Source organism: Mytilus trossulus, chromosome 2 (assembly GCF_036588685.1).
Source record: "Mytilus trossulus isolate FHL-02 chromosome 2, PNRI_Mtr1.1.1.hap1, whole genome shotgun sequence".
NCBI classification, from domain to species: Eukaryota; Metazoa; Mollusca; class Bivalvia; order Mytilida; family Mytilidae; genus Mytilus; species Mytilus trossulus.
In genome coordinates this window covers 49,452,936-49,468,185 of record NC_086374.1, presented here as the reverse complement: position 1 = coordinate 49,468,185, position 15,250 = coordinate 49,452,936, and the positions used below count along the sequence as shown (strand labels likewise).

Here is a 15,250-nt window from a genome sequence, read left to right as displayed (position 1 = left end):
TTATCTTTAGAACTATGAAGAAGAACTGATAGTTTCAGTTTTTATCATTACTGATAACCGTTTATGTGAAATGATGGCTACGTGACTATGGAAACACTTTATAAAAAAATCAGGAAATAGTCCTTCATTGACATTATCAAAAAAAGATAGAGCCGATTTTTTGAGACAGTTTAACCAAAAGCGTGATAGTTGTTTTCTTTTCGTCTTTTGAAATTTTTGAAAGATAGACGACATTAGAGGTCTTGGTAGGGATGGAGGAGATGGCTTTAAATTGATTGCAACTATTAGAGGACCTTTGATTGAAGTCATTACGAAATATTAATTTTGGAACTTACAGTTGTTATCGATGTTTTACCATGATTGTGTGATAGTCAACTTTTTAATTGAGAAAATGCGTAAGCTGTGTTATCTCCCCAAACTCTTTATAACTATGGAAAAGAACTGCTAGTTTCAGTTTTTATCAGTTTTTATCATTACTGATTACCGTCTATGTAAAATAATAGCTAGGTCATGAGTATGGAAATACTACTAGTCCATCATTGACATTATAAAAAGATAGCCGATTGATTTTTTAGACAGTTTTACCAAAAGCTTGATTTTTTTAATCTGTATTAAAATATTTTGATCGAAAAGATATATTGTTATTTACACAAACGAAATCAAATAGCAAGGAACTTTATTTGAGGACAACGGAGTTTGCAACAGGTGATAGTTGATATCATTTCGTCTTTGTATTTTGACTGTTCTCTTTTCTGTATATTTTCTTCAACTAAATAACACCGAAAATAAATGCTTTGGTCTTTTTTGAAGGAAATTGCCAATGCTGACAAATGCTCCTCAGTAACAAATATCAGATACTAAACGATGAGGGCAACTATTCTAAAAATCAAATTCTGATTTTTTTTCTTTTTATTGATCATGCAATTCAATTCTTGAAAAGATTATATCGAACATACATATTTTTGTACTTGCAATTTTCCAACAGTTTTTTTTATCCTAGTACTAAACAGAGGAAATTTTATAATATTGAAATATTGCATTCTTTAAATGCATGTGTAATCAAGTACATATGTTTATGTATTTTAAATAATTTCTTTTCACCTGACTACTTCTTCTATGGGAGGTGTTATATCAAGGTTGCATTTTAGTTTACAACATGACACATGCTTCCTGCAGATTCTACCGTTATATATGATGTGTAGCAGCCCTTCATCATTCAGTTTCTTTTGAATCTATTATAAAATGTAATATTTGCCACTGTACGTGATTTTATCATTAATTCATTTAACCTTGTGGATAGCTCCATGTTACCCTTGTGCAATATATCATTTAAATTTATGCAAAGTGTTACACGAATATCAATAATGTGGTCATTTTTAAGAATCTCCTGTTTACAAAACTTTGATTTTTTTTGAAAAACTAAGGCTTTTCTTATCCCAGGTATATATTTCCTTAGCCGTATTTGGCACAACTTTTTGGGAATTTGGATCCTCAATGCTCTTCGGCTTTGTTCTTGTTTGCCTTTATAAATATTTTGATTTGAGCGTCACTGGTGGGTCTTGTGTGGACGAAATGAGCGTCTGGCGTACTAAATTATAATCCTTGTACCTTTGATAACTATTTACTATTCATCATTTTAGAGAGTGTTTAATTGTTTTTATTTAGATATTTCGAAAAGATATACGAAATTAAAGGACGTAGTAGGGGTGAGGGATGGGGCTTTAAATGAGTTTGCAACTAAATGCTAGGACCTTCGTTTAAGTCGTTACGTTATGTAAGACTATTTAAAAGTTTTAAACACGTTAACTCGTCATTCAACTTACCACCGCGTTCTAAATATATAAAAAATAGTTTTTGCATGTATGAAGGTGTTTTCATTACCCTAAAAATGGCAAAATTTCTTGATACCTCTCGCGCTACCAGTAATTATTTTACTGATTTGTTTAGAAGATAAAAAATATTTATTTGGGAACTGACAATTGTTATCGATATTTTACCATTGTGTTACAGTTAACGTTTTGTTTGAGAATTCGAAAATGCATGAAAAGTGTTGTCTCCCCAAACAAGGATATGTACGATTCAGCTCTGCGGGTCCTAATGAAGACATTGTATATTGTATTAGGCATTTGCATTTACATCACATCTTTAGAACTATGGAGCAGAACTGATAGTTTCAGTTTTTATCATTACTGATTACCGTCTATGAAAAATGATGGCTAGGTATTTTTGATATAATACCAAAAGCATTATTTTTTTAATTGTTATTGAAATATTTTGAACGAAAAAAACCATTGTTATTTACATAAAAGAAATCAGAAAGCTAGACACTGTACTTTAGGACAACGGAATATACATGTACAGCAGCCGGAAGAAGTAATATAATGCTCTCAATAATGACGACTTCAGTATGTATATTTAATTTAATGAAATTTATCCTGCTGAACTTACTTTAAATAAAGCTAATACTAATAATGACCACTGCCCTTTCCTCGATCTTGATATCTATATCACTAACGAAAAGCTGAATACTAAAATTTATGATAAAAGGGATGATTTTTCATTTCCTATCGTTAATTATCCGTTTTTAGATGGTGACGTTCCCTTGTCACCATCTTACGGTGTTTATATATATCAACTTGTACGATTCGCTCGTGTTTGTAACAATGTTTTAGATTTTAACGAGAGAAATTTATGTATTACTGAAAAATTATTACACCAGGGTTTTCGATATCACAAACTAGTCAAAACTTTTACTAAATTTTATCATCGGTATAAAGACATCATTCGTAAATATAGCTCAACATGCAGACTTTTTATACGTTCAGGTATTTCACATCCAATTTTTTATGGAAATATTCTTTATAAAGCACAAAGGTGTCAGTATTCACCTCAGAAACTTACAAAACCTTTAAATAGACTGATTAAGAAAGGATATAATTACGATACTGTTGTCAAGTCATTAAAGATTGCATATTTTGGCGTTAATATTGAGTCACTGATAAGGTCTTTGCGTCGGAACTAAAGACATTTATTCTAAAACAGTTGTTGGCATGACACGGGTTATGTTCTTCTCATATATGTTATGATGGTATGATACTAAACCCCTAACGGGAAGGATTGTGCCTGATGTTCATATGATGAAATCATAATCTTTCAGTCAGTTTAATTAAAGTCTGGAGCTGGCATGTCAGTTAACTGCTAGTAGTCTGTTGTTATTTATGTATTATTGTCATTTTGTTTATTTTCTTTGGTTATATCTTCTGACATCAGACTCGGACTTCTCTTGAACTGAATTTTAATAAGCGTATTGTTATGCGTTTATTTTTCTACATTGGTTAGAGGTATAGGGGGAGGGTTGAGATATCACAAACATGTTTAACCCCGCCGCATTTTTGCGCCTGTCCCAAGTCAGGAGCCTCTGGCCTTTGTTGGTCTTGTGTTGTTTTTATATTAGTTTCTTGTGTACAATTTGGAAATTGGTGTGGCGTTCGTTGTCACTAGACTAGTATATATTTGTTTAGGGGCCAGCTGAAGGACGCCTCCGGGTGCGGGAATTTCTCGCTACATTGAAGACCTGTTGGTGACCTTCTGCTGTTGTTTTTTATTTGGTCGGGTTGTTGTCTCTTTGACACATTCCCCATTTCCATTCTCAATTTTATTTATAGTCGACTTTGTGCTTTTGTGTCGTCTTTGTATTTTGACCCTATCTTATTCATCAACATAATACCGACAATCAATGTTTGGGTAATTTTTGTAGGAAATTACCGATGATGTCTAATGTCCAGTAACAAATATAAGAAACTAAACGAAGAAGTCAACTATTTTTAGCATAAAATTCTGGGAATTTCGGATTTTATTGATCATGCAACTAAATTCTTTTAAAAGAATAAATTAAACATGCATTTTTGTATACTTGCGACGTTTAAACAATTTTTGTTTGAAACTAGTACTAAACGGAAAAGGTTTTATAAGATTGGGATATTCTGCAGATTTGACCGTGACAATTTTTATCGAGTCATTCAGTTTCTTTTCAAAAGATTCTTAAATTTAATATTTGCCACTGTACGTAATGTTACATAATAGAAATCAAAAATCTATTTCAGGACACCAAAGTATTCAACAGCTGGAATAACATAAACGGTATCAGTGTTTGTGCACCAGATCCGCATTTCAGCAATCGATGTGTCTTCAGAATATCTTAAATCCAAAGCTTATTAAAAAGATGAAGAGCTATAAACAAACAAGACTTAGTACAGCCAAAGCCGGGCAAGGAATCAGAGCATTGCATGAGGGATATTCATTCTTTAAATTTAGAGAGTTTTATTTGCATATAATGTTTTTTTGCGCTTTTTTGTCATGCTTTAATGTACAGTGCATATTCCTTTAATTTAGAGAATTTCAAAATTTTTGTGAAAGCTAATTCATCATTAGGTTTCTTTTAATCCCCTCATCGTTTAGTATCTTATATTGTTGTTACTGGGCATTTCCAAGCAATGATAATTTCCTACTTAATTGACCCTAACATTAATTTTCAGTGTAATTTTGCTGAAGACTATACAGTTTTGTTTGCATATAATGTTTTTTGCGCTTTTTTGTCATGCTTTAATGTACAGTGCATAAATAACTTTGACTTGATACAGGCGTTGGGCAATAAACAATATGACAAGACTAAGACTTTTATTTTGTGCAAAACTTAAATCATGAAACTTGAACAAAATCAACGTGTTTTACATGATAGTAATTTAAGATGATCTTGTAAAATCTAACATCATCATCATTCAAATTACAGTGGAACACATATTTCTACGTTTGTTACGTTAATGCTAATACACTGTTTCGTTGATAGCATTTGTCAAGATTCGAAGTTAACTGCTGCACGGCGTTCTAATTACCACATGACAGTTTCTTCCTATAACTGAAAAAGATAATTTCAAGTATTAATAGTGTCAATACAATACAATAAAAGTAAGTTATCGTATGACCTAGTTTCTGAGAAACGAATTTCCAAAACGGTTGTTTTATTATGAAATATCTTAATACAGTATGAAACCTTGAAACCTTCCTACATGTACGAAATCTGTTTAATATGACTATATAGTCGATCGATTCGCATAAAGCAATAATAAAGGTTCCAGTCTTTAGAAGTTTCGATAGATATGTGTTATGCTTTCGAAAATAATGATACGAAGAAACTAGTGGCCACACAGAGCATGTGTCGCTCATTTTGGTATATGTGTACGTTCAAAAAATGACACCCTCGAACATTGTAGACGAGAATAGAATTGATAACAAAAATCTCTGACAATAACTAAAATAAGGAGTCGTCAAAAGATTTAAATCAAAACGTCTTAACTGTAGGTCTAGACTTGCTGATATGTTTTGCTTATTTCAGTTTCTATCTATCTTTTATAATTTCAGGATATCATGAAAACAACGCCAAAAATATGTTTTCATCAAAGGCCAAAAACTCTAATTAGGACTGGCGGACTGACGATCTCGGCAGTGCGCTTTGTTTGATCATTTATGCAATTAAATTGCAATCAACTATTTTAGGTTTTTTTAAGATAAAGATCAAATGAAAATATGAAAAATGGTAAAATTTGTCTTTTATGGGAATAACAAGAATTTGTCTGACAGTTTTGACTTATACGGACAATTGGTAGAGCTCAAAATTTTGAATAGTTTTGCATGTGTCATACTTACCTTTTTCATAGCAGTTTTTCAAATACAAGATACAACTTGCATTATACGCCTATGTTCTTTTTTTTTCATCTGACCCAATTTTTTTTTTAAACTAGATACCCAAATAAGAATTGTGGCCAAGTTAAGTTAAATTTGGTCCAGTATTTTTAGAGGAGAAGTTTATTGTAAAAGAAAATGAACGACGGCGGACGATAGACTCTAAGTGAGCTAAAAAGGATACAACTATAACCTATTCTAGTCACACTACTCCATTTTGGGAATTTACTGTTTTTTAATAACAAATATACGATTTTGCAAAATGAATCACTGTTTATTTAAAGCCATGGTATATATAAGGAAGTTCTTTAGGCTGTTATTTATACATATAACTTGACTGTCAAAATATACAAAATAAAAAAATCTAAAACAGAAAACTGTCATACTTCAATATTATTCATTATCTTCTAGTATGAGATAAAAAGTAATATTTCTAAATAGAAAAAAGATATGCTTATTTATTAATGACAAGACCAAACATCAAATGAAATGTTTATATTCAACTTCAGAATAATTTATATCGTCATTTCTTATATAATCCGGGTTTTTTGTCGAAGAATATTATCCTATTTAATGTGCCTTTGAAGTTGAAACTAATTTAAAAGAAATATATTTACATCTGATCTGTTGGATCAGGTTTGTGATCGGGCCTGTTTTTACGGATTACAGTTCAAAAGATACATGAGATACTTGTTTACATATCCGTAAGCTTAAGCAACTCGCTCACAATTACAACTACGTAACGAGATAAAGCCATGAATTTAATGCTTAAGGTTTTCGGTCTTTCATTGGTTTTTAGTTACAGGATTTCAATTTCTCGACTGTCTATTATACCATTTTGAACAGTGTTATAGACTCCAAGTGTTCATCACTGTCAATAGGACTGCATCATAAACAATGACAGATTCTACATCATTTGGTCTTTTGTTGAGAGTTGTCGCATTTGTAATCATACCACATCTTCTTATCGTTTGGTTGTGATAATATGATTGTGGCTCCGGATGTTCATGCAATCTCGGTGATTCTTTTAGTTGAAGTTATTTTTAATGATAATTGAACATTGGTTAATCACTGTTGACTGAATTCTACACTTGCATGAGCCATGAGATTTTTCATGGGTGTTGGCAAATACACACCAAATGATGCCATAGCTGGTGATATGGGCTGGAAACCTCCATGCGTTAAACAATGGTCAAGTGTCTTGAGACATTGGGCTAGGTGTTTCAAAATTGACCCACAAAGTATAAATTTTAAAAATTTTAAGTGGTCTATACGAAAGTGTAATACTAGAATTAAAAACTGGAGTTTTAGAGTTATAGAAATGTTAAAATTGTATAATTTTGAGCAATATTGTAATTTTGAATCAAATGTATTAAACACAAATTGTATTAAACAAATTGAGGAGGATGTATTTGATAATTTTAAATCAAACTGGTGTACAAGAGTTGCTGCATATGCAGAGGGAAGTAAATTAAGAACTTACAAATTGTTTAAAAATAACTATTGTACTGAAAATTATTTGCAAAATATTATATCTTTAAAGAACAGAAGTTCATTTGCTAAATTTAGATGTGGGGTAGCTCCACTAAAACTAGAAACTGGAAGATATGAAAAGAAAGAAGTCCACGAGAGGACATGTTTTAACTGAAGCTCTATTGTTGAAGATGAAATGCATGTCATTTTAAAATGCCCATTATATGTGGATCTAAGACAAATCATGATACATGAAGCTTTACATTTTAATGAACATTTTAACCTTTTATCAGATAATGAAAAAATAATATTTTTATCTAGTAATGACAATGTTGCTGCTATAGTTGCCAAAACCTGCAACAACATTTATTAAGAAGAAATAGTATTTTATTTCACTAGTTTTTAAAGAAACAAATGTTTTAATATCATTTAGTAAAAATGTATATTGTGTCAGAATTTTTAATTTAAAATGTGTAAAAATATGTTTATATGTATATATTGCAGTTAACAGTTTATCGCTATCTATAATTATATTCAAGATAATAACCAAAAACAGCAAAATTTCCTTAAAATTAATAATTCAGGGGCAGCAACCCAACAACAGGTATGTATATAGTATATCTTAAAAGTCTCTCATAAATCTTTTTAAGATTGGTACATGCAATGCAAATGTTTTAATGTTTTAAATCTATATATGTGAATCTCATTTTATGTTCGTATGTGGTGAGACTATAATAAAATATTGAATCTGAATCTGTATGTACGTATTTGACTTTAAAACCGTCATTGATAAAAGATGGACGAAAGATACAAGAGGGACCGTCAAACTCATAAATCTAAAACAAACTGACAATGCCATGGCTAAAAATTAAAAAGACAAACAAACAAACAATAGTACACATGACACAACATAGACAACTTAAGAATAAACAACACGAACCCCATCTTTTTGATAAAAGATGAAACATTCTGTATGGCAGTGATTATAACTTTCAATTGTTTTCAATTACATATTTTTTCCCTTTTTGTAGGGAATGAAATATATCTCCTTACCATCTATATCTAAATGTAATGATGTGTATGCACAATTTTAAGGTTTTTTTTTTAATTAATACCATACAAACAGTATACAAATAATTTATTTGTTCTATAAAATGTGTAAAATATCTTACATCACAAAGATCACAACTAGTCCAATGACCAACATGCCTACTGTCAATGTTATAGCAGTAACTGTCCCTGAAATTCAACACATAAAAAATGATACAAGGTTTGTATAAAGTAGTGTCTATTTATTGTAGTCCAAGTACTTGATCAATAAATGTTGATTAGAAAAGTGTGTTCGAATATAAAAAATTTCCAAGTTTCGACTCGTAAATTATATATAATGTTTATTTTTAGTCACCATCGGATATACTAACTTTTACAAAATGTACTATGAATTCAATAAATCAAATTCTTCTATTTTTGAATTTAAAATAAACTGTATTTTCTTGCGTGCTCTTTTGTTGAATGCGTAAGTTATATATTTTTCAGAGCAGTTGAAAAAAGTAAAACAATAAATACACCACGGTAAGAAAAAAACATTTTATCAAAATTAAATCTGGAACTTACCTTCTTCGGAAGAGTTGACTTCAGATTGATTTGTTTTCAACACTGCCTGTGTTGTAAGGTCAACATTATTTGGAAATGTCATTTTAGAAATAACTGTGCCATAACTATCACCTGAAAAGGTCGAATATTGTTTTGTTATTTTACGAGATTCCTCATACGGCAATGGTAAATATTATCAGCGGATATATCATGCTCGTTTAAATCAATAGTCGACATGCTTAAATGAGAAAACGAAAAATTGACAAACTTGTCAACTGACCATTTTAGTAATATTAACTTATTTGTAGATCTTACTTTACTGAACATTATTGCTGTTTACAGTTTATCTCTATCTATAACTAGAGGCTTTAAAGAGCCTGTGTCGCTCACCTTGGTCTATATGAATATTAAACAAAAGAAGCAGATTGATTCATGACAAAATTGTGTTTTGGTGATGGTGATGTGTTTGTACATCCTACTTTACTGAACATTCTTGCTGCTTATAATTATCTCTATCTTTAATGAACTTAGCCCAGTAGTTTCAGTGGAAAAAGTTTTAAGAAAATTGTTAAAAATTTACTATAAAGGACAATAACTCCTTAGGGGGTCAATTGACCATTTTGGTCATGTTGACTTAATTTAAGGTCTTACTTTGCTACACATTATTGCTGTTCACAGTTTATCTTTATCTTTAAAAATATTTAAGATAATTAAAAAAAAAAAAAATTTGGTTTTTCAGTTATAAGCCCAAAACTGCATTTACCCCTATGTTCTATTTTTAGCCGTGGCAGCCATCTTGGTTGAATGGCCGGGTCACCAGACACATTTTTTAAACTAGATACCCCAATGAAGATTGTGGCTAAGTTTGGATTAATTTGGCTTAGTAGTTTTAGAGGAGAAGATGTTTGTAAAAGGTTACAAGGATTTACGAAAAATGGTTAAAAAATTAACTATAAAAGGTTCAACTGACCATTTCGGTCATTTGACTTATTTGTAGATCTTACTTTGCTGAATATTATTGCAGTTAACAGTCTATCGCTATCTATAATTATATTCAAAATAATAACCAAAAACAGCAAAATTTCCATAAAATTATTAATTCAGGGGCAGCAACCCAACAACAGGTTGTCTGATTCATCTGAAAATTTCAGGGCAGATAGATCTTGACAGGATAAACAATTTAACCCATATCAGATTTGCTCTAAATGCTTTGGTTTTAGAGGTATAAGCCAAAAACTGCATTTTACCCAATGTTCTATTTTTAGCCATGGTGGCCATCTGGTTGGTTTGCCGGGTCACCGGACACCTTTTTAAACTAGATACTCCAATAATGATTGTGGCCAAGTTTGGTTTAATTTCGCCAAGTAGTTTCAGAGGAGAACATTTTTTTTAAAGTTAACAGACGACGTCGTACGACGACGGACGACGGACACAAAGTATTGAGAAAATCTCACTTGACCCTTTGAGCCAGGTGATCTTAAAGTGATAAAAAACCTTCTTTCACATATTTAATCCCGTTTCGATTTTTGCAACCGATTCAAATTTGTCAACAACTATTAACTATGTTGACGTTATCTTTCTTGATAAGGAGCCTTGAGTACTTTCAGGTGATAAAAAAGTTATAAAAAAATAAGGTGAATGGTTTTGGAAAAAACATCTAAGATACTATATCGAATGGATATAAAAAAAATACACAATTCGAAGACACCCTACTAAGTAATATCACACTAAACAAGGCAAACAAAAATTTTCAAAACACGACATCTAAAACTAAATACTGAGCATCACAAATTAAACCAATAACGATGATCCAAGAAATCCTTGATTGATATTAATTTTCATGCCCCAATTGGAACGCTGATATCATGTCTTTATGTCGTTAACTTTGAATTCGTAACAGGCTACATAGGTAGTAATGAATGTGTAAGCAATACTTAAGTAACCTTTTTTGGACTTAAAAGCAATTTAATACAATTGTCGCTTTCTAAAATTGTACTGGTTTGTCGTATCTTTTTTCTTGTCGAAAAATATTAATTATAACTAATTATCACGCAGCATAAAAATCGACATGTTTTACACTAACTATATTTTTCTATTATTTAATGATATTAAATCGGCATATTTATTGTCAATTTAAGCGTTATGTGTGATAGTAATAAGAATGTTTTAAACACATTTCTTTTTAAATCATACTGTAAAAAAGTTTTAAGTATCGAAATGTGACACAAGCTATTATTTTGATCCCTACTGGAAGGCCTCTGACAGGCTAAGCGAGCGTAAAATCCTTGTTATCGATAGCAGCCGATGAGAAACATATTAAATGTACATGATGTAGTATTTAAAAAAAACATAATCATTACGGTTGTCAACATTGGTATGGGACTATCTCTATCTATATTAAACATGCACACGTATAAAAATTGCGGTTTTGATCCAACGCAATCATAGGTTTGAATGTAGTTTTCAATTTAGACTTTTATATATATATATGAACATTTTTGGAGATTAGTGTCTTTTGTTGAGGATAAAACGACAATACACGTAAAGTAAGGTCTTTCTAGATATGGTGTTCAAAGTATAAATATCAAATGGTGTTTTTAGGATTATAAGATAAATACCTTCTATACACATAAATGGATACTTTTCTCTACAATCAGTTTTTGTCAGCTGTTCATAATTTCCTGTTCTATTTTGGTATCTGATGTAAAGCATACAGTGTAGAACAAAGCTGTCAATAGCTAAGAAGAAACACATACATAAAGGGTTACTATAAAGGCAACAGTAGTAAACCGTTATTCAAAAATAAACTTTAAAGTAAAAAATATTCTTTTCCTCATTAAATGTAAGGGTTTACTTTTTTTACCATCACGAACACATATGGTAAAATATTTCATCTGGTAATATTAATTACGATTGACGACCATTATACTAATAATCGTTTATCAAATTTAACACCACTGATAATATTTCAATAGATCGGAGGACTTTTATACGTCAACAATAACAATGTATACGTACCAATATTCGCAGAATTTATCCAGTATTTTGTATTGACTTCCATTTCTTCGATTGCATGCCTAAGTGCTGACATATCGATTACGTCGACGGGAAAACCTTTTATGCATGTTTCTTCAAAGGTATTGTTGGACCCAATTTGAAAATGTGTTCCAATTCCGGTGACTGAGTAATCTGCTAAAAAAAACCTTGTACATCCATAAATAATTCTTAATTCTGTTGTGTATTTCTGTTAGTATGTTTGTATGTTTGCTTTGAACATGTGGCAATGAATACAATAAGTGTGGTTTTCAGGTTATCTTTCGTAAACGTTGGAAATTGTTATGGACGTCAGGTAAAGTTCGCAGAATAATTGTAAAAAAAAGATGAACGTAAAAATATTTTAGCGGAGGTGTTTTTGTTGCATTTCACATTCACTCGCGTTGTGTGATCTTTATGCTTAAGGTTTTGTACAGATAAACAAACGGACGTTTTTATACATAACGTTCGACTCTAGCGGGAGAATAAAAAGAGAATATATATATATATATATAATTTTGATATGTATGAAATGTTTTCAAGGATACAAGGCTTATTATTTGAAAGGCCGGACGCGTTTTTCATCAGAATAAAAGTTATTAGTGGTGTTTAGATTAAAATAGCATGGAGGCCAAATCAAATACGAAGTTGAATAACATTGAAAACAAAAATTCCAAAAAATTGTACCAAATATGTCTATGCCTATGGATAACTCTTTTTCCTTCTTATAATTCATCGTTTATTTACAAGTTAATTTACAGAAATCAAAATTTCAACACGGGAGTTCTAACTACTGGAGTGGCGATACTATCGGGAAAGAAAAGTCTGACAGAAGGGACATCGACTGAAACGTTGAAGGAAAACATCAAATAACACTGCAAGGATATCCCAGCTCATAAGGGTTTTTTCATTAGTGTATTGCAAATGTGAAGGGATCAGGTGTAAAAAAAAGGGAATAATATCAACGCTAATTTGGAGTGTAATTATTCAGAAGAAAATAAGGCAATCAAATTCATGGGAACGCAAAAATCACCTAATTAAACATATGTAGTGTTACACACTTTATCTTCTAATTTACATCTACAAAATGTGTTTGAATATATACCAACCATTCTCACACAATCCTTCATAATGTTCGCTCTTCGGAATTTGCTCAATGTATAACCTACTACAAAAACCTGAAATATGCAATTCAAACAGAATTTGTGCTTACGTTTTTAAGGAGAAAAGAAATTTTATAATAAATGTTAACAACTAAAAATAGAAAACGGAATCAGTCAGAGCATGATCTTTATTGAACGCACTTTTTAGTAGTTACAATGTTGCGTTTTCGTCTTACATGTCTAATATAAATAACCTTTTTGTAATAGGTATCTATCAGTTGATAAGAAATCTCCGAAAGTACAATAACAAAAATACTTTACTTCAAGGGAAATTCAATACAAAAAAGTCCATTATCAAAAGACAAAATCAAAAGTTCAAACGCATTAAACGAATGTATTTCAACTGTCTTATTCCTGACTTAGTACTTGGTGCAGTAATTTTCTTATGTAGAAAATGGTGGATTAAACCTAGTTTGTAGGTAGCTAAACCTCTTATTGGTATGACAGTCGCATAGACTTCAACATATTGATAACGATGTGCGAACAAAACATGCACATAACAGTTAAAAATGTCAAAAATAGGGGAACAGCAAGTAACATTGTGTTATAACTTAAATCATTATGAAAACAAACACAGAAGTCAACAAAGAAAAAGAAAAAGGATTAGATATAATGTACATTAGCAAAAACGAAAGACAAGAATACTGTAGCACAAAAACAAAATGATTGGATGTATAAGTACCGAGCCACGTCAAATGGATATTACAAAAACATTAGACTAAACATTACGAGAAATAATTTACAAATGCAAATAGCAGAATAATATAACACGTTATTAAAATTATGAATCTTTTACAAATAAATAAATAAATAAATATATATTTTATTTGAATGTCACACATCGATTGATACAGTACATATATACAAGTAAATTAAGTAACATCTTTAAAATTCAATCAATGCCCAGCCAAACATTTGACTTATGAGACACTTTAAAAACATACATGTACATATTAACAATAAGCTTGATGTTAATTTGTGAAATATTTCTACATTTTACAACACTTATCTTAATTTCTTACCTGAGGTACGATTGCATCCTAAATTGAGGCCATAATTTGATGTCCATACCGATCGAGTTGTCCAATTGTTAGTTTCCAAATAGCGCTGGACTGACTTCAAAGGGGACAAAATTTTGTACATCGTCTTACATTCACGTTTTGCTTCCTTCCATGATACAGATTTCTCAAAACCACCTAAATGATAACAGAAAGTAAGTAAGTAAGTAAGTAAGTATTTATTATAGTGACATGTGTATCACAGCATATATTTATACAATTATAAACATAGCAATTTGATATTTACAATCGGCTCATTGGACCTTTATGTCACTTTAGCAATATAATATCATATCCGAAAACGTAAACAATAACAATTAGACTAATGATCAGTTTATATATACATTTGTAATTAGTTAATTCTTCAAGTTTTTAATTATTTTTTAACAGAAGTATTTTCTATTTGTAAGTCATTTCACATAAGAATACTGGTAAATTGTTGGGATTCCCAATGCCCATATTATTGTCGCCGTTAGTTTATATATATACATTTTAGTGTTGGTGCTTTATGATTGTTCCTCTTGTTTATCGGTACTGCAATTTTATATAACCATATTATGTCCAATTTTCCAACGATAATTTACAGACTGAATTTTTCGCCAACATGCGTATGTCAGATTGAAAGGACAACTGGTTTTTTTTATACTTCATCGACAAAAAAAATAATTCCTTATTGTAACTATGAATCTTTCTTTATTGCGAACATTAACTGCGGAGAAAAACAAAACGAAAATTGCTTTCTGGATTGAACCTCATCAGGAATGCTCAAATCTTAAAATGATAAAACCATGAATGCATACGTATGTAAAAATAGTTATTGTTATATTTTTGTAAGCGAATAACAAAGTCAATCGAATTTAAGAAATGAATTAGTAGTAAGCACTTACCTGTGATTGCTTGGAAATAGTAAAGAGTTATTAGAATAAACTTAAACCTAACAGAGGACATTTTTCTTTTCTTTTTTTTTTATGAATATTTAATATTTCCGCATGACAGGACGGATACAAATAATTATTTTTTTTTTAATGTGATAATTGAGTATACGACTTCCTGGGGGAAACGATGATTCAATTCAATAGAGAATTCCCCAAAAAAATAAATAGAAAATAACACTTGAAATTCTTGCCTTTTAATTGCTTTTCTGGATTTGCCCTCATTCTGAACGGCTGTGCCCAAATATTGAAAAGCGAT

General features: G+C 30.7%; 1 protein-coding gene across 2 annotated transcripts; it reads right to left on the bottom strand.

Annotated features, from left to right (window-relative positions):
• Positions 1-4,663: 4,663 nt before the first annotated feature.
• On the bottom strand, positions 4,664-15,020 carry LOC134705201 (uncharacterized). 2 transcript variants are annotated; one of them, XM_063563963.1, is made up of 8 exons: positions 14,947-15,020; positions 14,024-14,197; positions 12,948-13,016; positions 11,824-11,997; positions 11,424-11,543; positions 8,827-8,937; positions 8,385-8,451; positions 4,664-4,915 (listed from the first exon to the last, which is right to left on the bottom strand). In XM_063563963.1, exons 1-8 carry the CDS (start codon positions 15,005-15,007, stop codon positions 4,885-4,887), a joined length of 807 nt encoding a protein of 268 aa, XP_063420033.1. In that variant the 5' UTR covers positions 15,008-15,020; the 3' UTR covers positions 4,664-4,884. The 2 variants fall into 2 exon arrangements, with proteins under 2 accessions (XP_063420033.1, XP_063420034.1); XM_063563964.1 differs by having other exon boundaries at positions 11,824-11,994.
• Between the last annotated feature and the right edge of the window lie 230 nt (positions 15,021-15,250).

Excerpts from the sequence above, each read along its gene's own strand:
- LOC134705201 (XM_063563963.1), bottom strand. The coding sequence starts at position 15,007 with ATGTCCTCTGTTAGGTTTAAGTTTATTCTAATAACTCTTTACTATTTC. Across the intron at positions 14,198-14,946 it reads CTATTTCCAAGCAATCACAG|GTGGTTTTGAGAAATCTGTA; the intron begins GTAAGTGCTTAC and ends GTTATCATTTAG. Across the intron at positions 4,916-8,384 it reads CTAGTTGTGATCTTTGTGAT|TTATAGGAAGAAACTGTCAT; the intron begins GTAAGATATTTT and ends TATCTTTTTCAG.